General features: G+C 49.3%; 1 protein-coding gene across 38 annotated transcripts in view; it reads right to left on the bottom strand.

The window, feature by feature from the left end:
- Positions 1 to 26,977, bottom strand: part of PCBP3 (poly(rC) binding protein 3) — a 280,894-nt gene that overhangs the window by 69,755 nt on the left and 184,162 nt on the right. For 19 of the 38 annotated variants that reach the window (XR_004183404.1, XM_021935142.2, XM_021935141.2 and 16 more), the window contains one exon: positions 20,822 to 20,956. Coding sequence is in view for 36 of the 38 variants with exons in the window: in XM_021935142.2 (XP_021790834.1) it covers positions 20,822 to 20,831 (10 nt within the window). In the remaining 2 variants the exon portion in view is untranslated. Of the gene's footprint in view, positions 1 to 6,639; positions 8,632 to 20,821; positions 20,957 to 26,977 lie in introns of those variants that run through there. The other 19 variants (XM_031665809.1, XM_031665819.1, XM_031665833.1 and 16 more) reach the window with 17 other exon arrangements.

Genomic DNA, 26,977 nt, shown 5'->3' with positions numbered 1-26,977 from the left:
AAATCATTTATTTCAGCATCTTAATATTTTAATAATATGACAAATGGTATCTGCTAAAAATATCTCCTTAAAAAAGATGTAAGCTAAAACAACTAAAACCATTAAGAATCTTCCCAAAAAAAGAAAAAAACCACTAAGAAAAACCCAGAAGACAGTAAGTGTTGAGTAGAACTTTAAAGAGAATATAAATGAGTGATATAAGATAAATAAATGATAAATTAGAATTTATGAAGGTTAAGAAGATAAAGAGATAACACTACAACTAAAAAATAAATGAACAAAACTAAATTCAGTAAAAATAAAGATAGATAAGAAACATACACAAAAAAATTAAAGTTTGAAGTGCGACTAACAGCTACAAAATATCTGACTAAAAAGCTAAGCACAGTGTGAGTCAGTGGTTGGGCCTGGCACCACCGGTTTGAAGGTACCGGTGCTAAACCCCAGTGCGTCCACAGCACCTTGGTGGGCCCTGCCTGTGAGGGAGTGCGTCCACAGCTCTGCAATCAGGGCTGCAGGGATCCAAAGAGGTGCCAGGTGCGGTGGCATGCAAGGTTGGTGGCGAGGGGACAGGCCCTGGGGCCCTGGGGTCACACTCCCCAGGCCCCACTGCCCTTCTGCCCACCGAGGTCTCTGCACCCATCTCCTCCCAGCTGTGGAGCTGCCCGGCCACTGAGGAGCCGCATGTGTGTGTGCACTGACAGCGTCCTGCAGGCTGAGGACTGCAGCCCACAGGCATGCTGACAGCATGATGGCGGAGGGTGGGGACGGTGAGAGGAGCAGGAGCGGTGGTCACCCGAAGCCTCACCTGCACAGTCGAGCCACAGGGAGCGGCCACCTGCCAGGGTCCTCTGCTGACCTCGGGTCACAGTAGGGGCCCAGGCGGAAAAGAAGGAGGGAAGAGGAGGGGGAGCTGAAGATGACCCCAGGGTGTCCAAGGGGTCTGGGTGGGGTCCAGGGTACAGCCTGGTGGGGGGAAGCAAAGGCCACAACCTTCATACCTTCAAGCAGCCACGACTGCAGACGCTGCCCGCTGCCTAGCCAGATGCTCCCGGATTAGACCGAATCCTCCAGCAGCAGCATCCCAGTCATGTGCGCAGCTTCAATCCGCTGATGGCCTGTTAATCCCACAACCTCCCAGCAGCCTGCCTCATCTAATTTATGTTTAATGGGTTTGGTTTTTTTAATTGTATTTCAGTGTCTGCGTTGGGAGAAAGTTACAGATACTTGGGTGAAAGACAAGCTCTGTGTTTCCACTTGCCAGAACACACACCTTTACTCATAAACACATCCCCAAATACTGCACAGGCAAAATCCATAAACTAAACCTCCGGCTGGGGCGTCTGAATCGTTGAATTTGTTCTTCTGAATTCCGGTGGGAAGAAGGGAGTCTCATGAGCTTTGCTGTGGCAGGACCTGAAAGGGAAGTATCCACCGAGCTGCCCAGAGCCAACCCCGCCGTCCTGTGGGGCTCCTGTCAGTACCAAAGGGGCAGGAAGCCCTGGCTTGGCTTGGATGAGGACGTCCGCCATGGCTCCCTTTCCTGTCTCGGCCATGCCGTCCTAATGCCTGCCTCCTGGGTTCTTCCCAGTGCTGTGGGCTGCAGTCTCCAGCGACAGGGGGATGCACACTGGGGACGGGGACAGTGTTTCTATAAGTCTGGCCAGGAGGCGGGCCCAGGGACAGGCTCGCAGAAATGCCCTCCAGATCTGCCCAGGCTGAGGCAGGGAGCTGGGCAAGCATGGGGACCCCGAGACCAGCGTGGATTCCTCGATGTGCTTGCCAGATGCCCTAAGGCTCAGTGGCGATTTAAACTGCAGAAAGTCAGACACACACATTTGTAGGTCACCCAGACCTGTGGCTTTTAAAAGATTTGACTGTAACAGCATTGGAATCCTTTATTTAAAAAAAAAAAAAAAAAAAAGAACAAATAAGTCAACACAAACACCAGCAAAGCTGTGCAGGCTGAGATTCGGCGGGGCAGAGCAGGGTGTGGGCCACCTCCCTGCAGCCGGGCAGGCAGGACCCTGGGGCTCTGACAACCGTGCAGACAGAGGAAGCGACTCAGCAACCCTGGGCGCCCACACCGGGAGAAGCCCCTGTCCCCGGGCTCTCTCCGAGGCACCCGCTTTGTTCTGCGTAAACACCACATGCCAGGTGTTCTATGACTTGATTTCAAAACCCAGGCATAACTGACAGGCAGTGAAGCGCAAGAGTCTGAAGTGATGTCTTGATGTCCACTCGGCACTTACCGTGTGGCCACTAATTCCGGACGGGGCCGCTGCGCCCCCCGAGTGAGGTGCCAGACCCCCTGGCTGCCAGCCTCCTGCGGCCTCTTCAGCACCATCTGGCTTGCACCTTTTTGTGTCCAGCTTCTTTGACTCAAAGTAACATTTTTGAGACTCATCCATGCTGTGTGTGCGACAGGGCTAGGTTCTAACTATCGCTCTTCCTCTTACCACAGAGCAGAATTCCACAGCGTGAGCCTGGTCCCCGTTGGCCCCTTCTGCTGTGGATGGCACTGGCCACTTCCAGTGTGGGGCTGAGGAAGGAAGATGCTGCGTCCAGGAGGGCGAGTCTCCTGTGGCCGCAGCCGGACTTGCTGTCCTGTGTTCATGACAGACAGCTGTCCATCTCCACGATGGGCACAGCACCCAGAGCTCCTGCAGCTCACAGTGAGCCTGGAGGTTTCACTTCTCTCTCTCGGATAAACAGTCAGGTCGCAAGCACCCAGAGCATGTCTGTGCACAACGCAAGGGTCGGGTGGCAGATTCCTGGAAGGAGAACTGGCTGGTGGAAGGATATTTGCATTTATAACCCCCACGGCCCGCACCCTCTGCGCGCGGTGAATGCCGGCAGCAGGTGCGCCAGGGACCCTGTCGCGACCCATCCTGCCCGCACACCCGCGCCAGGTCCTGTGTGCCAGTGACTACATTCGGGAAGTCTCTCGGGTCATCCGTATTCTGTGTTTCTTAGCAGCGGTACGTTCATTTCTAGGTGGTTGCTGCTTTCCCAGATTTGTGGGGGCTCCATCGCTGTCCTGCGAGCAATGTTGCTGCTCCCGCAGGCTGGCTCTGCCTCAGATCTGGCGCAGCGGCGGTTGCGTGCCAGCTTTCCGTTCCGTGGCCACCTTCCCTTCCACGCCTGCTCTGCTTAGGATGCCTCACCAAAAGACCACGTTAAACACACGTTTCTGTGGCCGCTGTGGCGTTGCGTTCGGTGTGTGGCAGAGTACTAAACCGTGTTTTTGAATAGATACCTCAGTGACCCGATGTCTTTCACTGAATAGTCTGCCCATGCCACGTAATTTAAATACCACTGTTATTTAAGCAAAACAAAACAAAACAAAACCAGCTTCCAGTCCTGCCTGTGTTAATTACTCACTCCTGCCTGATAATGTTCTGTTATGGGATTCCTGTTCCCTTCTTTCCTGTGTCCTTCTGACAACTGTCCCCGACCTCTGTCCTGGTACACGCATCTCCGTGAGGGTGACACACAGAGGGGGGTGGGGTGGGCAGGATGACCACAGGAAGGGGAGGGGAGAGGAAGGGGGAGGGGGTGCTGGAGCCTCTGGCAGGGGAGAGGGTGTGAGGAGCTGGCTTCTGAACAGACTCCACGGTTGTGTGCATCTGGGGCCAGCCTGAACACCTCAGCTTCTCTGGGACTGCCCCCAGCCACTCCCACCCCCCACCAGACCCCTCCCCATCCAGGTCCTCTCCTCCCCTAAGGCCGTCTGTGGCTGGTTCCTGCCCCAGAGACACAGACCCTTCATTTCTCCTGAGCCCCTGGAGGCCCCACAGCCTCTGCCACAATGTCCCTCCCACCCAGCCTCTGTCTTGGGTTCCTGCTAACCTTGACCATGAGTGAGCAGGACCACATTTTCTCCACAGCCCCTTCTCCTTTCACTGTCCATGAGTCTCTCTTGTGCTCGGCACCGAGGCAGATGGGGCAGGCCCTGTGTCATTTCCATGCTAGAAGAACCCTGGCCTGTGCACCTGGCCAAGTGTACATGGAATTCCTGTCACTGGGCCACAGGTCTGTCTGGCTTGTATCTGACCTGATGGCTCACTGAACAGCACAGGCTGCGCTCCTGGCCCTGGGTGCAAGGTGTGGACACTCAGCTGGGCCCTACCTCAGTGCTCCTGACGTAGCCTGGTGGGGAGGAAAGCTGAGAATTTACAGATCCAGAAGGTCCAGAAGGTTCTCAGGTGATGGCAAAGGGGGTCCAGGGGTCACACGTGGAAAGTCACTGACTGTCCTATTTCACTGAAGCACCGCAGCCCATGCTTGGAGAAGGAAGCCCACTGCTATGCTGCTGGCTGGAGTGTGGCAGGACAGGCCAGGCCTGCTGGCTCTGCCCACAGATGGTCCTGTCCATGCAGGGGTCCTGGAGACCCTGTCACAGCATCTGGCCTGTGGCTCTGAGTCCCTTCAGTCGCCTCAGCTGGGGTGAAAGTGTCTCTTTGGGAGGCTCTGGCTGTGGCGGGTGCACACCCCGAGCCTGCCTGAGGCCTCTGCAGGACAGTTGCCTGCCCCACGGAGGTCCTGGACATGCAGAAGCGGCACGAGCCCCCGCTTTCTGAGCAGAGCCCACAGCTTTGGTGACAACACACACCCCGCACATGGAGCAGGCCGTGTGGCGTCTGCAGGGCCTTGTGGAAGACCACCCTCAAACCCAGCTCCACCGAGCAGCCCTTTCAGTTCCCAAATGAGTCAGGACCCAAGCAATGAGGCCAGTGTGAGGGAGAACGCCAGCCCCTGCCTGGTGCCAGAGGACACTGCATGAGATACTCAGTGGCGGATGGGATGGGAGGCATGGAGGTTCTTCTGAGAAGTACAAAGGGGACATCACCTTGTTGCTTCTGCATCGTTCCATTTCATTATTTCTGCAGAAACAGCAGTATCTTCCACGGATAGAAGCGAGGGAAAATCCATCCAGTAGCACCGGCAGTCTTTGTTCCTGGAGATAGCAGTACGCATTCTCCCCTAAAGGCGACTGGGGGTGGGCTACGATTTTGTAGTATTTTTAACATGAGCAGACATGCTCATTACAGCAGCATCTCCCTGTCTTGTGACCACATACGATGACTAATTGCTCCCATTAAACCAAGTTTTAGGACATATGTCAGGTGGAGCAGAAAAATGGAGATAATGTTAAAAACTGCATCAAAGTAAGCGAGACTTTCCCCAAGCATAAAAGAAGCATTTATAAAATGAAACATTACATTCTTCTACCCCATCTTAAAGAAACGAGAGAAAAACTCCCTCCCTCAAGATTGGCATTGGTAAGAAACAGCCCTTCAGAAATGTTACATGAGATCCGTTTGAAGGCTGTAGTTGGGGGGAACTCGGTATTAGCCTAAATGCAGAATGTTTTCAAAGGGCATTACTTTCACACAGAGAAAAGCTTCTTTTTGTTATCAGGGGTACAACTGCTATTCCATACAACTAAAATGTAGAATAATTTAAAAATCTAAAGTGTTTATATTTATTTCTATGAACTTGGTCACAGACCCACTTGCCTGGAAAGCCAGTTAAAACACAAATTTAAAATATTTAGCTCTGAAAGGAAAAACCATTTCCCTGATAGGACACACTCAAATCAAACTCCATTATGACTTTGGCTCTGGCAAGCTATTTCCGGGAACGCTCTTCCCAGCAAATGCACGCAGGAGCAGGAAATGTGTCTAAACATGGCAGCGATGGTCGGCACACCATACAGACATTGCAAACCCTCTCTATTGTACTCACAACTGCCAAAATACGTTCGCCAGAAAGATCCTGAGCTAAGGGAACACTTTAGTTCATTTACAATAGGCGAAACTAAAAAATTTTGTTGTGATTTATGAACTGCAAAACTCAGCATTGTTTTCTAAACATTTTAAAGTATTATGTATTCCCTGATGGCTTCACCACACAGGAATCCTGCTCACTGGCCTTCCCGAGGTTAAGAGAATCGTGTTCTTCCCCATTGTAAGCACCAAGCTGCAAAAGTGCATGCTCTCCATCCATCGGCAGCACCCATGATCCCGCCTCACTTGGATGCTGGACTTCACGGTGCCCCACGCTAGTGGCTCTATCCATCAGCAGCACCCATGATCCCGCCTCACTCCGATGCTGGACTTCACAGTGCTCCACGCTAGTGGCTAGGACGCGCTCACCTGTTCACTTCGAGGCCAGCATTCACCCCCAGAAGCAGGGATTGAAGGCACTCATCAGACTAAAAAGTCTGGCCCCATGAGGGTGACCAGTGTTTGCGCAGGTGAGAGTTACACTCCCACACCATATCCAGGATCTCTGATGGACAAACATCCGTAAAACCACGTTTATGTTTCTATAAATAATAACACTGGACTAGTAAAGAACATTAACACTTGCTATGGGTCCTTGGAAGGAACCCTGTTAGTGAAACAGCAGGCCTGACGGGAACCTCATCACCCAAGCGGGCTATAAATGTAACACAGTTTCCGCTTTTTCATCGTGACGCATTGTGCATGGCTATGCGGTTCCTCTAGGCATTTTCCCGACAGTCGACCAAGCACGGACTCTGCCCGCCACGCCGCCTGGGGCTCCCCTCGAAGCCAGTCTCAGCCAACCGTCCTGCCACGGACCACTCACCCAGGGCCCTCAATCCCTTACCTCGGAACAAAGCAGCTCCGTGAGGCTGGGAACGATCAGGTTTGATGCGGGTATCGGACAGATGGCTACTCTCCCCGTTTAGACAGGATGAGATGCTAACGGAGAAAAATGAGAGTGGTGCTTCGCTCTCCACTGAGGGAGGCTGCCCACCCCATTGGCCTCGGGCGGGAGCCACGTGACATGGACCAGGCACATGTGACCCACTTTTTGCCCAGCTCCCCTCATGCCCTTGGAGGGTGCACCCAGCGCTCATGCGCTGTCATTTCAATACCCTCTTCCCCCCACAGGGGCGACTCAACAGCCCGGCAAGCCTGCAGGACACACGGCCGCAGCAGCTAAGCCCCTGGAATAGGAAGGGGTGGGTGGGGGCAGAAACCCCAGGGCCCAACATTAATCCCAACACAGCTCCTAAGACATGAGCTTTTGCTGCTGCTGCCGCTGGTCTGCCATGGGCGACGTAGGCATAAAGCAGGCCCCTACCCAGACAGCGGGGCTGACCTGGGCTTGGCTGGCGACGCTCTTGCAGGTCCTCATGAACTGCAGGATGAGGCTATTCCTCACCAGGAGGAGGTACCTGAAACAGCATAAACTGGAAATTCCCTCCTTTCCCTGTTTTCCTCTTTGTTGTGACTGAGATATTCTAGGTCTGTCCCACAAGCAAGACCCATGCGAAGCGGAGCGGACAAGTTGCAGCCTCAAGTGTGGTCCTGACGCCAGCTGTGCCCCGGGCGGGTGGGGTGGAAAGGCCTGGCCCAGGACCCCACAGCCCAGGCACTCGGAGCTAAGAGAGGAGGTGCAGGATGCACCCTGCTCCACCCATCGAACTGGGCACTCCTGCCATGGAGCAGGAGAAAGTCCCCCTCTGTTCTGTTATGGGCTTCTTACCTTGATCCCACCATGTTACACAAGACTCGGGTGGTAATGAGAAAAGCACACACAACAGGCAGAGGTGAAACGTGAATGCAAAGAGAAGCCACTGGGCTGTGAAGAGGGCCCGGTTTCGTCGGGGACAGGCTGAGCTGGCTCCTGCTGGGGCCCAGGCAATGTGCTTGCAGCCTTCTGATGCCAGACAAGGCACAGAGACAGAGTGTGTGGAGTCCTGCAGGTCTTACTGACCAAGCAAAGTCAGCCGATGGCTTATTAAAGAAAGAAACTAAAATAACGAGTATCGGAGGTTCATACAGAAAAAAATAGAATATGTGCACATGCAAAAGAAATACCTGTCACTGATCATTACCCAGAAGGATCACCACTGATACGTGTTATCTTGTCTGCCTATTCAGACTTCGGTCTGGTAGGCCTGTGTTTTTGTATCTTTTTAGCAAAAATAGTAACCAACCATGTTTGTTTTTCTTGCTTACTATTATATATGAAATATTTTTCTATGTTAATGTATTGAAGTCTGCATAAAAGGGAGCAGATTCCCCACAGTATTCCATTTTGTGCGTTTTTATGCATCAGAACACAACTAATCTGCAATGACTGACAATTCCAGGTATTCTGAATTGTTACATTAACTAATAATTTAATGACTGCTGCTATGATTTAAATGTACGTGTCCCCCCGCCCCAATTCCTATGTTGAAACTTAAGACCCAGTGCGATGGTATCAGCAGGTGATTAGGCCACGAGACTCCACTCTCAGAAATGGATCAGTGCCTCATAAAAAGGCTCAAGAAAACTAGCAGGGTTCTTTTTGCCCTTATATCCCGTCCACCATGGGGACACAGCATTTGTGACCTCCAGGGGAAGTAGCGTTCAAGGTGCTGTCTCAGACAGGCCAACCCTTCCCAGGCATGAAACCTGCTAGAGTCTTGATCCTGGATTGCCAGCTTCCGTAACAGTGAGCCATACATTGATTCCGTTTATAAAGATACCCAACACTGGGCATCTTGTTCTAGCAGCAGAAACGGACTAAAATCATGACCTTTGGGTAGATCCCATTCTGTCTCTCTCTTATTTCCTTGTAGTCTGTACTTATAATTTTGGGGCCAAAGGAGGCATAAGCTGACGCTGTCCAGCCCCTTCCTCTCCATCGGGCAGGCTCTGCCCTCGGTGCTGTCTGCAAGCACTGAGCTTATGAACACGGAGTGGAGGAGGATACAATGGTCACATTAAGACAACCCTCGCTCTGCATCTGGCACTGCTGACTAATTGAATCTTGAGCAGCTCTTGGTGTGGGCTGTTACAGTTCCTGTTACACATGGGGAGAACAATGGCAGAATCACTCAGGGCGTGCTCTGGCCCTAAAGCTTGGGTGGTGGGCCTGGCCCCCAGTCTGGCAAGGGCCCAGGCTGTTGCCCCGGGTGGCCGGGGGAGGACTGGACACTGAGTGTTGAGTCTGGTGTGGGTGGGCCTGTGGTGGTCACAAACAGCCTGCTGGAAGGCAGAGCAGAACAGGCAGGCAGGGCCTGGTTGCCAGTGGGGTGGAAGGTGGGTGGCTGCAAGCAGATGCGAGGCCCAGGTGGGTGGTGTGGGTGAGCGGCCTTCCCACCTGCTGTGTGTGGTGGGGAGAAGGAAGCTGACCAGACAGCAGCTGAGATGGGGTGCTGGCAGAGGTGAGAAGGCATGGAGGCGGCTGCACACCAAGCCACTGCACTCGTGAAGGGAGGAGCTGAGGGTGTGGCTGGGAAGGAGCAGCCCAGAGGCAGGAGGGCAACTGGGGGGCAGGGGCTTCCACAGGGCCCAGGACGGGCAGGAAGAGCCGCTGGCTCGATGCTGCCAAGAGCCAGGGGAGGTACAGAGCGGCCCTGCTCGGAGGGGTCACTGCCAGCAGCCTCGGAGTGGAGGCTGAACACAGTCATCTGCACCCAGGGTGAGCGCTGCACCTCCACGGGGGTCACTGCCAGGGGCTGCTCTTTGCCACACTGTTTCCTCTACCAATCTTGCTCCCAGGGCCACGCTCAGGGGAGGGTCACTGCCGGCTGGAGGGGCACAGCTGCATCACGTGTGTGTGAACCGCCTGCGTGAGGAAGGGCTGTCCGTCTCCTCCGCAATCTCCACTGTGCCTGTTTTACTCTGCACCGTCACACAGCCTCACATGATCTTTGCTGTTGGCCATGAGAGGCTCTTTCAGGCTTCGGTGCCCCTCCAGGGTGGTGGGTTTTCTGCCTTGGGGCTGTCACGTGCTCAGGCTCATCTGTGCTTCCCCACCCAGAACCTGCCATTTCTCCACGGAATCCTTCTGTGTTTGAGCCATTTCGGTAGAAAGAGGATAAAAGGCCATGTGAGTTGCAGCCCCAGCTACATGTTCAACACAGACAGCAACACGGTGTGAAATGTCAACCAAGTCAGCTGCACAGTCCTAACTGCTGTTACCCACATTGCTCCTGCCAACATGCAACTTTCGATGTAATAAAATTAGGGACCTAATGGTGTTGCTGTGAAAATTTCACATTTAGTACAAGTATGTGAATACAGCTGCTTCATTCCTTTTCTCTAAAACCACCAGGACCCAGAAAGGCACCGATGTACCCTGGGACTTGGAAGCCATGGGAAGGAGAAGCAGCCCAGAGGCCACGGCCCGGCTGTCGGCTGGAGGGGCACCTGGGTCTGGCTCTGGTCTTTCTGAAGCTGCGTGCTGGAGCCTTCGGTTACCCACCAGCAGCCCAGGAGGTCAGACCCCATCCACGATGGCAAGAACCTTCCAATCCAGGTGCCGAGGACACCCCCATGCTTGACTCCTGGGTGCATTTGTCGGGGATGGGGGCACCGGCCATCCCTGGGCTGGCTGGTCCCAGAGGCCCCTTCCAGTGCACAGCTGCTGTGGTTTGACAGCAGAGTGGCCCTCTATGTTCCCCAGGAGCAGCCTTCTCCATTTAAAGGAAGTTAAAGGTGTTGAAGGAAGAGGCTGCCTGCCCTGCTTCCTCAGGTGAAGCGTCTCTGTGACCCGGGTGTGGAGACCAGGCCTGGCAGGCAAACTGCCCTCACGTGGGGTCCAGGGCTGTGCTGCTCACGGTGCATGATCCCCGAAGGCCCACTCGGTGCTGGAACAGGCCGTGGAGAGGGAGGTGCCCAGCGGAGTGTGGAGCCTGCCCTGGGGCCAGGCACCCACCCATCACACTGACGGCCACGCCTAGTGGTTTCTCCAAGAGGGGAGACGTCGTGTCTTAGGACTGGCCTTCCCTGGGCAGAGGCAGGGAACCAAGGTGAGGCTGGCAGCCAGTGGAAGGCCAGCTATCGAGGGTCCCAAGGGCCACCGTGGAGTTTCCTGGGCAACCTGGGAGTTTTCTTCCCCAGGGGCTCTGAAGCAGTAAATGGGGAGTGTGGAATGGGTTCATCCCCACTTCTGATGCATAGCCATGCAGAGGAACCCCATATGATGCAGTTCCCCTCAGAGAACCCTCTGTGGCCGTGCACCCTGACTCGCTGGCCACCTCTGCTACACAGCCCCTCCCGGCCCGGCTGACTCGCTGGCCACCTCTGCTACACAGCCCCTCCCAGGCCAGCTGACTCGCTGGCCACCTCTGCTACCCAGCCCCTCCCAGGCCAGCTGACTCGCTGGCCACCTCTGCTACACAGCCCCTCCCGGCCCGGCTGACTCGCTGGCCACCTCTGCTACATAGCCCTTCCTGGCCCGGCTGCTCCTGGTCGGGCACCTACTGATACTGCAGTGCAGCACCGGGTGTTCACAAAGCTCACATCCCAAGGACGGCGACACCAACAAAGGAGCGGACAAGCAGCAGGAGTTGGTGGTAGCAGACAAGGCTGGACTGAGGTTTCAAATGGCGTCTGTGTTCATCTGTTCTCATGCTGCTGACACAGACATACCCGAGACTGTAATTTATAAAGGAAGGAGGTTTCGTGGACTCACAGTTCCACATGGTTGGGGAGGCCTCACGATCATGGTGGAAGATGCAGGAAGAGCAAAGGGACATCTTATACGGCGGCCGGCAACAGAGGGCACGTGCAGAGGAACTATGCTTTAGAAAACCATCAGATCTCGTGAGACTTACTCACTATCACGACAGCAGCATGGGAAAGACTCGCCCCCATGATTCACTTACCTCCCACTGAGTCCCTCCCATGACCTGTCGGAATTGTGGGAGCTACAATTCAAGATGAGATTTGGGTGGGGACATAGCCAGACTATATTGGCATCCATCAGGAAGACCTCACTGAAGGGGGCCCTTGGAACTGTGGAAGGAAAATAAAATCTCAGGACCCCAAACCCACTATGACGAAGAGTTCAGTTTGGGAACAGAGTCACGCAAAGGTGGTCTTCCTTTTGGTCCTAAGCAGACAGCTGCAGATAGAAGGCTGCGAGTCTCCCCGGGGGCCTACCTCAGCAGCTGCCCACAAGGAAATGCCCTCTGGGCCCCAGTCTGTGCCCTAAGGCAGTGTCCTGCTGAATCTCACCCTGACAGTGTCAATAAACAGCTTATCTTCACAGGTACAGGACTCAGACAAGACCAGAAGCCATCCCTCCTCCGCCCGCCCAAGGCACACGCATGTCTTCCTCTGCTGCAGGTTTACTTCACCTTAAGAGAAATGCAGACTCATGGAGAGACCGTGCGTACATGACAGGTCCTCTACCGCCTCCCGCCAGCTCGTTCCCCTTCAAATACGGAAGTCTTAAAAGTCTCCTCGGAAAAAGCCCAGGCCACAGGTCCTACAGTAACTTCTGTCTCTTTCCCAGGCGAGTCCTCAACCCTGGCAAAATAAACCTCTGGGCAGATTAAGATCTGTCACAGTCCCATTTTGGTTGACAGGTCAGAGACCGGAGGGAGGTGAGGGACATCCATGAGGCTCCCTGGGGCATGGTCCGCAAGGCAGGAGTGCAGGGTGGGGGAGTGCAGGGTGGGTCTGAGGAGCGTGGCAACGGGAAGGGTGTGGGAATGGGGGAGCCCACATCCCTGCCCTCCGTGAGCCTCTCCCACACGACACCTCCGTCAACACTGGAGAGCAAGGCCCTGGGGGGCAGCCCTGTCTCCCTGTCCCCTTCTAGGGCTCATGGATCCAAGAGTGGCAGAGAAGCCAGCATTAGGGCTTGAGGCTTTCTGGTCACTGGTAGGTGCTGGCTCCTGTCAACAAGAAGAGCCAAACTCTGCAAAATAATATTTGAAGAGATTTACTCTGAGCCAAACGTGAGTGACCATGGCCAAGGCACACCTCAGGAGAACCTAAAACCTGTGGCCAGCGTGGTTGGGCTGCAGTGTGGTTTTGTATGGTTTAGGGAGATACAGTGAGGTGTGCACTGGTTTGAGGTCCAGAAAGGCAGGACAGCTCGAGGGCGGGGGGTTATAGGTGGTGTATTAGGCTGTTCTTGCGTTGTTATGAAGGAAGGCCTGAGGCTGGGTAGTTTATAAAGAAGAGAGGTTCAGCTGGCTGAGGTTCTGCAGGCCACACAGGAGGCTCGGCGCTGGCATCTGCTCGGCTTCTGGAGAGGTGCCTCCGGAGGACTCAATTCTGATCTTTTTATCTTGCCGATATTCCTATCTAAGCGGTCTGGGTAGTCATGCTCTACAAACCAAACCCAAACACCTCCCACCAGACCCACCTCCGACACTGGGGATCACATTTCCACGTGAGATGTGGGTAGGGCCAATATCCAGGCTACATCAGATGAAATAAAAGATGTTCTGATGGGCACTTGGTTCAATGAGTTAAGTTACTATCTGAAGCCTGGAATCAATAGAAAGGAGTGTCTGGGTTAAGGTAAGGGCTGTGGAGACCAAGGTCCTTGTTATGTGGATGAAATCTCACAGGTGTCCTCCCTTAGACCATTACATGACAAATGTTTCCTATTCAGACCTTTACGAGGCACTAGACTCTCAGCCACAGTCTCCTCAGGATTGGGAGGGTCTGGAAGGGGAAAGATCCAGTTATGTTAATACAGGTTCTTTACAGATGCAAACTTTCTCCCACAAAAGATGGTTCTGGAGGCCCATTTCAAAATATGTCAAATAAACATATTTTGGGGTAAAATATTTCTATTTCCTACTTTATCTGTCATGTGATATGAAGCCACAGTCAGACTGAAAAACCACGTTATATTGGGTTAAATAAAACCCATCTCATGAGACATTACGGTTTGTAGGGTGTGACTCCCCAGGCTCCTTAGATAGGAATTTGGGCAAGAGAGGAAAAAGGTCAGAATTTAGTTCTCACTACAAGCCGAGCATCTTCCCTGGCAGGAGGTTTTCTGTCTCCCTGAGTTCCACCCGCCTGTCACTTCTGTGGCGTGTTCTGTGCCTGTGTGGGGTCCGGCCCTCGAGCACTTGGATCCCGGGCAGAAGGCAGACAGACATGTGGGCCTGATCCCACACGGTGCGTGGCCTGCAGCACGGACCTAGGGTGGCAGGGTACGGAGGCAGCCCTGGGTCTCATTTAAATCCCATAGAGAGAATTTATATCTCAGATGTAGGAGGCAACCAGCCTGGCTGGGTTCAGGCTTCAACTCTAAGGGGCTCTGTGTGCGGTTCCCACGTTGGTTGTTTCAGTCTTTGCAGGGCTATCTAGGCCTTCCATGCATGCCCCCCTGCGCTGGTGGGGTCTGGGAACTGGGCAGCAGTTTACCTCATGGCACGGTTCTCAAGGTCTGTGATGGGTTGTTTGGGGGCGGATGCGTGTATGTGAAGCTGGGGGTGAGTGTGGGCAACTGCTCAGCCTTCTCTGTGGGTTTCCCGAGCCTGCATCTGTGCTGGCCTCCCTGTGCCTCCCTGAATCTCCCAGGATTCCTCTTTTCCCTCCTACAGTCGGGAAGCTCCAGCCTTCTGAACTCACTTCCCAAGCACACTCCTCTGGGATCAGCTGTGGGAAAGCGCAGAGAGAGAGAGAAGGCACTGGGGGATCGTGCCACTTGGGCATCACTGCCAGACTTGGAGAGGAAGGCTCCCTCCCTCCATGGTGGAGCCTGGGGGCCCCTGTGGACCCCCTTGACCATTCCTGGCACCACTATTGTTGCCGTAAGGCTGCCTAGGGTCTAGATGTGAGAGAACAGAGAGGAGACCGAAATCCAGGGCATGCACCCACTTCCCTGGGCATCGGGGACCCCTTTCCTGCTCTTTGAGCTGTTCCCAGAGGCTCCTCCTGGAGCTCCCTGCCAGCTTTCTGCCAGCTTCTGGGTTTCAGCATGCCGTGAACTCAGGCAGGAGAGATTGTAAGTTTCCATTGCCTCCAACACTCCTGCTACTCACTTCTCAGACCACTGCATTCCGCGGGGCAGAGGCTCAGAGTGCTTGCTCCACCCACCCACAGCCCACACTCAGCTTCATTTCAGTCTCATCAAAGAGCATCTTCTACTCAAGGTGAACAATTCAAAACGGAAATTAAGAAAACAATTCTATTTACAATAGCATCACAAAGAATAAAATACCTAAGATAGGCACACACAAGGGCACTGCTCCTAACAGCCAAGTGGGTGAAGCCCTCCTGTCCATTGATGGCTGTGGTCTTTACATACAATGGGATATTGATCAGCTTTCAAAAGGAAGGACATTCTCACACATGCCACAGTGTAGATGAACCCTGAAGACATTAGGCTAAAAGAAATAAGCCAGTTACAAACAGACAAATGCCATATAATCCCAGCATATCCCTGAAGTGTATGCTAAAAAATAGTTAAGATGGAAAATTCTATGTTAGGTACATTTTACCACAACTAAAAATAAAACAAAATAAATTTTAAAAAAGCATCTGTGGTAGCTGACACACACTGCAGGGCATGAGGAGTCGTATTTGAGCCTGCAAGTCCAGACTGGCCCTTGCATGGAACAAACCGCTCAGCCTCTCAGGGCCCAGGTTCCTGAGCCGTGAAACAGGGAGGCCTCATCCCACCCCTTCCATCTCTCTCCCAGGCCCAACTTCAAAAGGATGCTGCTCTTTGTGTTTCTTTGCTTTTTTTTTTTTTTTTTCTCCACCCTTACCTTTTTGGAAATCTTTTCTCTTCCTAGCCTCATGCACAGAGGCTGAGATGCGGAGTTCATCCTACAGTTTATGACACGTCGGCACCACTGCTTCCTGGGAGCGGCTCCTGCACGGTATCATTGACTCCTTTTCATTCTCACCAGCCCTTATCACCACCACTTGCCACTGCCACCACGCAGGAGCCCATTCTAAAACACCGAGTGCCTGACTCTTACTCACATATGCTCTTGCAAAGTATATGTGTATTTAATTTCCTATGCATGCATCTGTACTCACACAGGCAGAATGGTTTTAATACCACTCATGTTTCTTAGCTTTTTAACCCAGTGAGGCAGGAGAACAGGGCCTGCAGGGAAGAAACCTAAGGTCTTCCTAGAACTAAATCAAATGCAAACACTTCAGCCAGGACAGGAACACCCTCTCCATTCACACGGGGGTGTACACCAAGCAACCAACGGAAACCTGCAGAGGGTATTGAAACCCCAGAAAATTCTGTCACTGGGGCCTGTGAGCTGCTTGCTCGGGCTGCTCCCACCCTGCGGACTGTGCTCTCGTTTTCAGTAAATCTCTGCTGTCACTGATTTTTTCCTTGCTTTGTTTGTGTGTTTTGTCCAATTATTTTTTCAAAACGCCAAGAACCTGGACACCCTCCACCAGTAACGCCAGCCCTGCCTTTAAGGGCCATTGGCACATCCAGTCCATGGCATTTGACTTCTGCCACAGCCATATTTTCACTCTTATAGGCAAGGGCACTGAGGTCACCTCCCACCCCGACACCCACAGAGCACAAGGAGATGCTGTGTGCATCTGTCTCCAGGAACCTGTGGAGATTTTGTCACCACAGAGATGCAGGACAGCACACCAGGTCACACGCCCCACGGACTCCCCAGTCCCAGGCTCCGGAGAAGACATGCCAGGCCACCCCCTCTGGACAGCGGCACGTGCACTTTCTGCATCTGCTCCCAATGCCGGGCGCAAATTCATCACCCGCTCCTGCTGGTCTCAGCCATGGGAAGGGTACACGCCACGTCACTCTGCATCTCTTGGACAAGAAGTGAGTTTGCACATCTCTTCACCAGCCTTTTGTACTTCTTCTGTAAACTGTCTTTCAGATCCTTCACCCATTTTTCTATAAAAGTTACAGTATTAGTTTCCTATTGCTGATGTTACAAATTACATCACAAATTTATTATCTTCTATTTCTGGAAGTCAGAGGTCTGAATCAGATCTCACTAGACAAGTCAGGGTGTCTGCAGGGCTGTGTTCCTTCTGAACAAAAGTCAGCGTGTCTGCAGGGCTGTGTTCCTTCAGAACAAAAGTCAGCGTGTCTTCTGAACAAAAGTTGGATGTCTGCAGGGCTATGTTCCTTCTGAACAAAAGTTAGGGTGTCTGTAGGGCTGTGTTCCTTCTGAACAAAAGTCAGGGTGTCTTCTGAACAAAAGTCGGATGTCTGCAGGGCTGTGTTCCTTCTGAACAAAAGTCAGGGTGTCCACAGAGCTCTGTGTCTTCTGAACAAAAGTTAGAGTGGCTGCAGGGCTGTGTTCCTTCTGAACAAAAATCAGTGTGGCTGCAGGGCTGTGTTCCTTCTGAACAAAAGTCAGGGTGGCTGCAGGGCTGTGTTCCTTCTGAACAAAAGTCAGGGTGGCTGCAGGGCTGTGTTCCTTCTGAAGGCTTTGGGGAAATTTTCCCTTGTCTTTTCCAGGCCACATTCCTTGCCTCATGGCCCCTTACTCGACCTTTGAAGTCATCAGATTTTTTTAAGCTTTATTTATAATTGACGCATAATAGTTGTACATATGGCCGGGCACGGTGGCTCACGCCTGTAATCCCAGCACTTTGGGAGGCCGAGGCGGGCGGATCACAAGGTCAGGAGATCGAGACCACAGTGAAACCCCGTCTCTACTAAAAATACAAAAAATTAGCCGGGTGCGGTGGCGGGCGCCTGTAGTCCAGCTACTCAGGAGGCTGAGGCAGGAGAATGGCGTAAACCCAGGAGGTGGAGCTTGCAGTGAGCTGAGATCCGGCCACTGCACTCCAGCCTGGGGGACAGAGTGAGACTCCGTCTCAAAAAAAAAAAAAAATGGTTGTATATATTTATAGGATACAGTATAATGTTTCAATGGATGTTATATAATGATCAAACCAGGGAAATTAGCATATCCATCACTGTAAACATTTATGATTTTGTGATAACATTCAAAATCCTGCCTTCCAGCTATCTGGACAGACACATTATTATTAGCTATAGTCACCCTATTGTTAACAGAACACCAGAATTTACTCCTGTCTAACCGTAACTTCATACCTGTGGACCAGCCTCTCTTCTTTCAGCCTCAGCACTGGGGAGAATTATTATCTATTTTCTGAAACAATCTGTGTAAGTTAGAAATCAAGTGTTCCTTCAAGTTAGGTATAATTCATCCACAAAAATGTGTCTGAGAACTTTTTTTGAATGGAAATCTTTGATTGTCACTTAAATTTCTTTAATATTGTTGGCTTATCCAAGTTCTCTATTTCTTCTCGTCTATTTTTGCACTTCCTATTTTCCCAGGAAGTTATCAGTTTCACCTACATTTTCTTTTTTTTATACTTAGTGATAATTTATTGATAAGTAGTATTTTGTTCCTAGTGAGATAGATTAGTGTTTTCTTTTTGATTTATTAATTTTTTATTATACTTTAAGTTCTAGGGTACATGTATACAACGTGCAGGTTTGTTACATATGCATCCATGTGCCATGTTGGTTTGCTGCACCCATTAACTCGTCATTTACACTAGGTATATCTCCTAATGCTATCCGTCACCCCAGCCCCCGACCCCACAACAGGCCTCGGTATGTGATGTTCCCCACCCTATGTTCAAGTGTTCTCATTGTTCAACTCCCACCTATGAGAACATGCCATGTTTGGTTTTCTGTCCTTGTGATAGTTTGCTGAGAATGATGGTTTCCAGCTTCATCCATGTCCCTACAAAGGACATGAACTCATCCTTTTTTATGGCTGCATAGTATTCCATGGTGTATATGTGCCACATTTTCTTAATCCAGTCTGTCATTGATGGACATTTGGGTTGGTTCCAAGTATTTGCTATTGCAAACAGTGCCGCAATAAACATATGTGTGCATGTGTCTTTATAGCAGCATGATTTATAATCCTTTGTTTATATACCCAGTAATGGGATGGCTGGGGCAAATGGTATTGCTAGTTCTAGATCCTTGAGGAATCACCACACTGTCTTCCACAATGGGTGAACTAGCTTACAGTCCCACCAACAATGTAAAAGTGTTCCTATTTCTCCACATCCTCTCTCCAGCACCTGTTGTTTCCTGACTTTTTAATGATCGCCATTCTAACTGGTGTGAGATGGTATCTCACTGTAGTTTTGATTTGCATTTCTCTGATGGCCACTGATGATGAGCATTTTTTCATGTGTCTGTTGGCTGCATAAATGTCTTCTTTTGAGAAGTGTTTGTTCATATCCTTTGCCCATTTTTTGATGGGGTTATTTGTTTTTTTCTTGTATTGTTTGAGTTCTTTGTAGATTCTGGTTATTAGTCCTTTGTCAGATGAGTAGATTGCAAAGTTTCTCCCATTCTGTAGGTTGCCTGTTCACTCTGATGGTAGTTTCTTTTCACCTACGTTTTCAAATGGGTTCGCATATGGTTTCCCACAGTACTCTAACTTTTCTTCTCGGCTGTATCTATGGTTATTTCCTTCTCTATCTATCTATCTATCTATCTATCTATCTATCTATCTATCCATCCACCCATCATCCATCTACATTTATTTTTATTTATTCACTCATTCACTCCTTCCTATATTCTGTTCCATTAATTGTCACCAGTATCACCCCTCCACTTTCTTTCTTATTCTTTTTTTAGATGGGGTCTCACTCCATGGCCCAGGCTGGAGTGCAATGGCACAATCTTGGCTCACTACAACCTCCTCCTCCTCCTGGGTTCAAGCAATTCTCCTGCCTCAGCCTCCTGAGTAGCTGGGATTACAGGCATGTACCACCACGCCCAGCTAATTTTTGTATTTTAGTAGAGACAGGGTTTCACCATGTTGGCCAGGCTGGTCTCAAATTCCTGACCTCTTGATCTGCCCATCTCGGCCTCCCAAACTGTTGAGATTACAGGCGTGAGCCACAGTGCCCAGCCCTTTCCACTTTCTTTAACCAGAGATCTAACTATTGACTCTAAAACACAAAACAGCTTTTAGGGCTGTTAATTTTCTCTCTGTTTTTCTGTGCTCTCTATTTCATGGATTTCTGCCCTTTCCTTTATTATTTCCTGCCTTATGGATCCTTGGGCTTTCTCCCTTGCTCTTTTTTCCGCCTCTTGAGTTAATTTTTCATGTTTCTTAACACATGTGTTTATAGCTATAAATGTCCTTCTAAGCACTGCTTTAGCTGTGTCGTGCTATTTAGACATATACTGCTTCATAATCACTCAGCCCTAAAGTTCTTTTATTTCTTTTATGATTTTATTTCTAACAAGAGTTTTTATAGCATATTATTTATATAAGCTATTCCTTTACTATTAATTTCCAGTATAATTGCCTTATGCTCTCCACATGCTGTGTTATAGACAGATGTAACCTGTACACATACATCCCTATGTTACAGACTTCACCTGTATACATCCTAGTATTGTACATGTTCTCTGTATGCTTAGAAAGTAACATGTAGAGTTCAAAATATACTAACAACTCAAACTTATTTATTATATTGCTTCAGATATTAATACTCCTGCTTATTTTTTGTTGACCTACTTCTTGGAGGGATGTGTTAAAATCTCCAAACACAACTGCTCATTCATCCACCTTTCCTTGCAATTGTATCAATAGAAGTTCATGGTAACAGCTCAAGCCACAGGCACTAATGTCTGCAGGGTATCACCAGACCACCAAAACAGCACCCCCACTCCTGATGCTTTCATTACTCACTCTTTCCAAACACCTCAGGACGATCTTCAGCCCCCAGCACCGCCTTCTTGTCCTTCATTCCTGAAACCCGTGCCTCCCTTGCTTCTCAGGGCTGGCTCCAGGGCAGAGCTGGAAGGCTGTGCAAGAACCACCCGGCCGAGCACTGGACCCAAAGGTGTCCAACCACAACCAGCTCACTGCTACCAAAAGCGGGGATCCCCGATTTCCCAAAGTCATACACAGAATAGTCTTCAGGGCACATTGTGGACTGAAGCAGGGTGAAATACAGCACTGTGTTACTTCAAACAGATTTCATTTGTCAAGGGTAAGTCTGACTTTGTTATATACACTCTTGGTAAACAAATATGCCAACAAAAAACAGTAACTCACCTTCCCCCATAAGCAGGCTATAAGGTTTAGAGCAGATCCATAGACAGCAAAGGTTCAGACGTATTGAACTCAGAGCATCATAACCACAGCAGGTGATTTACAGAAGGGTTGACTTTTGTCGTGGAGCCCACCGACCTAAAACACAAAAACACAGGGCTGTGTGAGTGCATCAGTGCGGGGCCTGCCCGCCAGCACTGGGCTTCAACAGAACTGCCTCTTGCCTTCAACACAGCAGTCAACACCTCTTCAGCATTCGAGTACAAGGCATGGTGTGAGTGTGGAGACGGAGTGCCAGCAAGCGCTCCCCCGGTGCTCTTCCCCCCAGCACCCCAAATGAGATGGCTCAACCCAAAGGCAGGCTTCTACTTCACAAGTGAGACGTCCACATGAAATGTTTTGATAAAATTGCACTTACTTAGTGTATCTGCTTATATCTACACTGATTTTAAAACAATATTTATTAAATTATACATTAATTTAAATACATGGCTGGTTTTCTAATTTCACTGATAGTGAACAAATTCCATCTAATTTCTTCAATTTCAGCATGGTCTTAGAGGAGAGACTTGGGAAAAAAAGGCACATTTGAGGTTGGATGTGGTGGCTCATGCCTGTAATCCCAGCACTTTGGGAAGCCAAGACGGGAGGATCACTTAAGGTCAGGAGTTTGAGGCCAGCCTGGGCAACATGGTGAAACCCCCGTCTCTACCAAAATACAAGAAATGAGCCAGGCGTGGTGGCGGGTGCCTGTAATCCCAGCTACTCCGGAGGCTGAGGCAGGAGACTTGCTTGAACCCGGGAGGCGGAGGTTGCCGTGAGTTGAGACGGCGCTGCTGCACTGCAGCCTGGGTGTGACAGAGCGGGTGTAACAGAGCGGGTGTGACAGACTGCAGCCTGGGTGTGACAGAGCGAGACTCCGTCTAAAAAAAAAGCACATTTGGAACCTTGGGAGAAAAAGGGAAGGAGGGATGGAAAAGGTAGAAATTCCGTTTCCTACAAAAATAAAAGCACAGCAAGGCATAAGAAGACACAGATTTAATCCATCTCCAAATGAACCATTCAGTTTTTTTCTTTAAAAAACCTACGTTTCTGCTGACCAACAAAAAAGGATGCTATTGGACAAACAAACCTAGTAAAGCACCCGTGTCCCTCGGCACGTCCGTTCCCGGCTAGAAACATCTGTTACTGCTAGTGCAGGAAAATCCAAGTGCTTTTAAAATAAATAGAAAAAAGGCATGCAAAATCCTTTTGGGTAAATGATGTTCTCCAGTCGCAGACACTCCTGAAGGCCATCGTGGCTCTGGGAGAGGAAACCAGGGTGTAGGCACTGAAACTCCTTCAGCTAATGAAACTGAGAACTCCCGCCCAGCACCGCAGTCCAAAGTCAAATGGGGAAAAGCTGTGCAGATGTAAGAAACACCAGAAACAAAACACTAAAAATACCAAGAATACAAACGCACAGTTAAAATAAGAAACTGCGAAATGAGAATTAATTTAACCTAAGAAAGAAATTAAAGAGAATGACACAATTAGCCTAGAAATGAGACTAAGTTACAAGGTACCAAAAGAGAGAGATTCAGTTGAGTGTGAGGCAGGAGAACAGAAGGAGGCAGGGAACAGAAGGCCGATCCATCCAGGCTGACTTCCTAGAACTAAATCAAATGAAAGCTCCTCAGCGATGACAGGGATGTGAACGGCTTTGCAACTGCACTCCATCCTCTCAGTTGACAGCATTTACCCTTTGTAACTTCACATGCAGCCTCTCCATTTACACAGACCACACACTCCAAATAACATCCTCTCCATTTACATAGGGTGCGTTCTGAGTAAATGACTCTGACTTCAATTCATTCTCTTCATTTTCATAGAATATTCGCCAAGTAACCAGTGGGAAACCTCTAGAGTATTGAAACCCCAGAAAATTCTGTAAGCTCCTGAGCCCCAATGGTTAGGCTGCTCCCACACCATAGCATGTACTTTCGTTCTCAATAAAACCCTGCTTTTGCTTTCTTGCTTTGTTTGTGCGTTTTGTCCAATGCTTTGTTCGAGATGCCACCTGGACACCCTCTACCGGTAACGACTGCATAAGGAACACTGCAGGAGGACAGAGAACATGAAAGAGAACATGAGGCCGACCAAGAGGTGAGAGACGTGCAGAGAAGCTGCCAGACACGGAGCCCAGGCCAACAAAGACCCGAGAAACACAGACTGGAGTTCCCAAAAAAGAAAAGCAAAACTACGAAACAGACCTAATACTTACATTCCTAGAAATGTTCTTAGGAAAAAAATAATCGACAAGTTGAAAGGCTCATCATGTACCTGAACAAACCGACCCAGAACGGTGGCCCTGAAGGCACTGCCCAGTAACGATTACAACTGAAAGAAAAAATTCTTTGGGACTCTAGGCAAAAAGACCAGCTCATTCACAAAGGAAAGAAAATCAGACAGGGATCGGACTTCCTGACTGCAATGTACAAGGTAAGTGAACAGTGGAGCAATTATTTTCATAAACTCAAGTAAAAATAAAGTGTGACCAAAGGATTTTATGTCAGCCAAGCTGTCCTTCAAAATTAAAGCTCTAGAGAAATAGTTTTAAATAGCTAAGAACTCAATGAACAGTGTGTTTCCAGGCCCTTCATGAGAAACCTACTACAAAAGAATCTCCCTCAAGCCAAGAGACCGCTGGGAAATCTGACATAAACAAAAATAACAAATCTGTTGAGCACAGACTAAAACAGAAAGTGAGGACAAGGATGGTGGTGGGGTACGAAACAGTTTCTTATCGGGGAGCATGCTGTTCTGCAAAAGTAAAAATACAGCAAATAAATCAGAGGTAGATGAATCAGAAAAAAGGAATGTAGAATAAGCTCATAGACTGAAGCATGAAAAATAGGTGGGAGAAAAGAATCCCACCAGACAAGCCAAAATAAAGAGGTCAGAGGAAGAAAGAGAGGGACCAAGGTGCGATAAGAGGTGTTGTTACAACAGTAGCCAACAGGACAAAACATAGACTTTCCTAAATGCCAAAAACAATAAAAAAAAAAAAAAAAAGGCAAAGACACAAACTACATTAAAAAATAAAAAGACGCACAATAAATAAAACACAACACACACATTAAATACAGGAACAAGTTATGCGGCAGTTGGGACAGGACATACCGGTCCTAGCAACACGTGAGTAAACACGTGCAACACGTGGCCCTATGAAAAGTCTCCACTTGGCTCACAAAGCCAGCTCTGCTTTACACAAGAGACACGACCATTGCCAAGTGATTTGAAAAGGCTAAATGTCAAGGAATGAGCAGAAGCACGTGAGGTCAATGCACCAGGCTGAAGAGCAGGGGTTGCAATCTGCCTGTCAGACAAGGTCCAGCCTCCCCTCAAAGCAGGAAGCAAGACCAAGAAGGGCACTTCCTGATGCCGGAGGACCCAGTGCACAGTCAAGCCATATGAGTTAAGAATCTACTAGAACTGGCCGGGCGTGGTGGCTCAAGCCTGTAATCCCAGCACTTTGGGAGGCCGAGGCGGGCGGATCACAAGGTCAAGAGATCGAGACCATCCTGGCTAACACGGTGAAACCCTGTCTCTACCAAAAAATACAAAAAACTAGCCGGACGAGGTGGTGGGCGCCTGTAGTCCCAGCTACTCGGGAGGCGGAGGCAGGAGAATGGCATAAACCCGGGAGGTGGAGTTTGCAGTGAGCTGAGATCCGGCCACTGCACTCCAGCCTGGGCGACAGAGCGAGACTCTGTCTCAAAAAAAAAAAAAAAAAAAAAAAAAAAAAAAGAATCTACTAGAACCGCTCAAACACAGAAACTGGAGGACCCAGCGCACAGTGAGGCCATGAGTTAAGAATCTACTAGAATCCCCAAACACAGAAGCTGGCTTTATAATGCAGAAACTATAGGTGTTGGGGAAAGAAACAGAAACCTAAGAATAGCAATCATTAACACATGACTGTCAACCATGGCAAGGTAAAGGGTCAAAAATAATTAAACATGAAAGAGAGCTAATAACAGGAGGTAGTTCTTGGGGACATTACATCAAACTTTGTACCCCAATAATAGAGATTATACTTTCTTCTTAAACATACTTGAAACATTCATTAAAAAAAAAAAACTAGCTTGTATTAGGGCACAAAGAAAACCTCAGTCAGTTACATGAAATAGAAATGGCACAGACAGCAGGCAGCAGACAGCAGTCTATGCTAACAATGCAAGACCAGAAAACAGTGAACTTTAACCAAAGGATATTTCCTTGGTAATTTACACCATTTTAGAAACACCTAAGGGGAACTGGTTCATGACGTGTATCTATCAATACAGTTATGGCTATCTCCCTAATAAGTCCCTAAATTGGTAAGGAATACCATGAGACCAGACATTGAGAGAGTGACGAGACAGACTGACACATTCTTGCAGTGACTCGCCTCTTCCAACCTCATGCACACGCCCAGGGGAGCCTGAGAGCAGTTCCCTGATGGAGCTGGACACGAACGAGATGGAATCTCCACGCGGAAATGCTCTGCAGCTCCCTTTTCAGTGGAAAACAGAGCTGTTTAGGAAGGCAAGGAGATGGAGGAGATGAAGGAGGCGTGGGATCCCCTTCCTCACCTCCGGCCTGCTCTGGCTGTGAGACCCTGGGAGTAAAGCAGAGCAATGGCTTTAACATCTTGCTGAACATGCTGAATTGGCTGCCACAACAGATCAGCTTCAAAGGCAAGGACCCCAAGGGTGTGGCATTCCCTCCTGGGCACAGTCCAGACAAAAGCAGTGCACTCAGCTGCAAACTACACACACGCATACACATGGCAAACGCACACACACGTGTGCACACAGGTGCTAAAGCAGCTCACACACATGCATACACATGGCAAAGGCACACATACATGTGTGCACATGGGTGCTTAAGCAGCTCACACACGGCAAAGACACACACTTACACACAAGTGCACACAGGTGCTTAAGCAGCTCACAGCATTATCCAGGCTTTTAAGAAGTGGCTTCAGCTTCACCAGAAGGTTTCAAACCTCAGACAATCACCAGGCAGCATGCTGTCCCTCTGTAACATTTTCCTTGTGACTCTCAGCGTCAGGGCAGCCGCTTCATACAGGAAACCATGACTTGGTAAGAGATCATCTGGTGGCAGGTGCCCCTTGCTAACCAAGTCTGGTTAAGATTAACAAAAGGCATAAGAGAGCAGAACTGTCAGTGACCCCTCCGTAGGTGGACTCCTTGGGAATCCAGGCATGGTCCTTTCAGGGAGAAGAGTTTAGAAGATATTCAAGTCGATACCTTAAATTTCTGGGGTACCCAGTAAAAAAGTCTAAGAATTCATAAAAGGAAGCTTCTGATGAACGTAAAATTTTTTTCAACCTTAAATAAAGCATACATATATAAACTTTATATATATAAAGTTTAAAAAGTATTAAAGATGCAGAATATATTAACAGCACAAACAACACAATAGTACGTATGTGTGTCTGTGTGTGTATAAAACCCTGTACCTGACAAGTAGAGGTAACACATTCTCCTATATGTTTATATATAAACTTATAAAAAGTTTATATATGTTTATAGTTTATATATAAAGCTTATATATATGTTTATATATAAAAACTTTTATTTATATATAAAATATAAATATATATAATTAAAATAAAATATAAAAATATATTTTTATAAATATAAAAAACTTTATACACACATATATAAAAGGTTTATACATATAAACTTTACATATATAAACATATGTATATAAAGCTTATATATATATATAAACTAAGACTCAGTCTTCTTCTTATGAATCTGCCTGGAGAGGAAGAAAGAGGAACCATGGTCTCATACGTACCAGAGTTTGGACCCTAACGTTGCCACTTTTGTGGGCTAACACCCAGAACTACCTCTGTTGTGTCACATCTAAGATGAGGAAGCCACACTGCCCTTGTGGTGCACGTGCAGCCATGCTGCAGGGAGCACCATCGGCAGGGAGCACCAACACACAGTACTCACAGAGGAGTTGGGAGCCCAGCCTGCCTACCATCTCCATTACTTCTGCCGCACAAAATCCTCCAGCCATGCTGAATTCTACCCTTGCAGGTGTCCTGCAGCTACGACAATGCTGGAGGGAGGGTGGAGAATGTGACCCCAGAGCTCC

Source organism: Papio anubis, chromosome 4 (assembly GCF_008728515.1).
Source record: "Papio anubis isolate 15944 chromosome 4, Panubis1.0, whole genome shotgun sequence".
Taxonomy (NCBI): domain Eukaryota; kingdom Metazoa; phylum Chordata; class Mammalia; order Primates; family Cercopithecidae; genus Papio; species Papio anubis.
The sequence above is the reverse complement of the archived record's forward strand: the minus strand, read 5'-3'. Positions and strand labels throughout refer to the sequence as shown.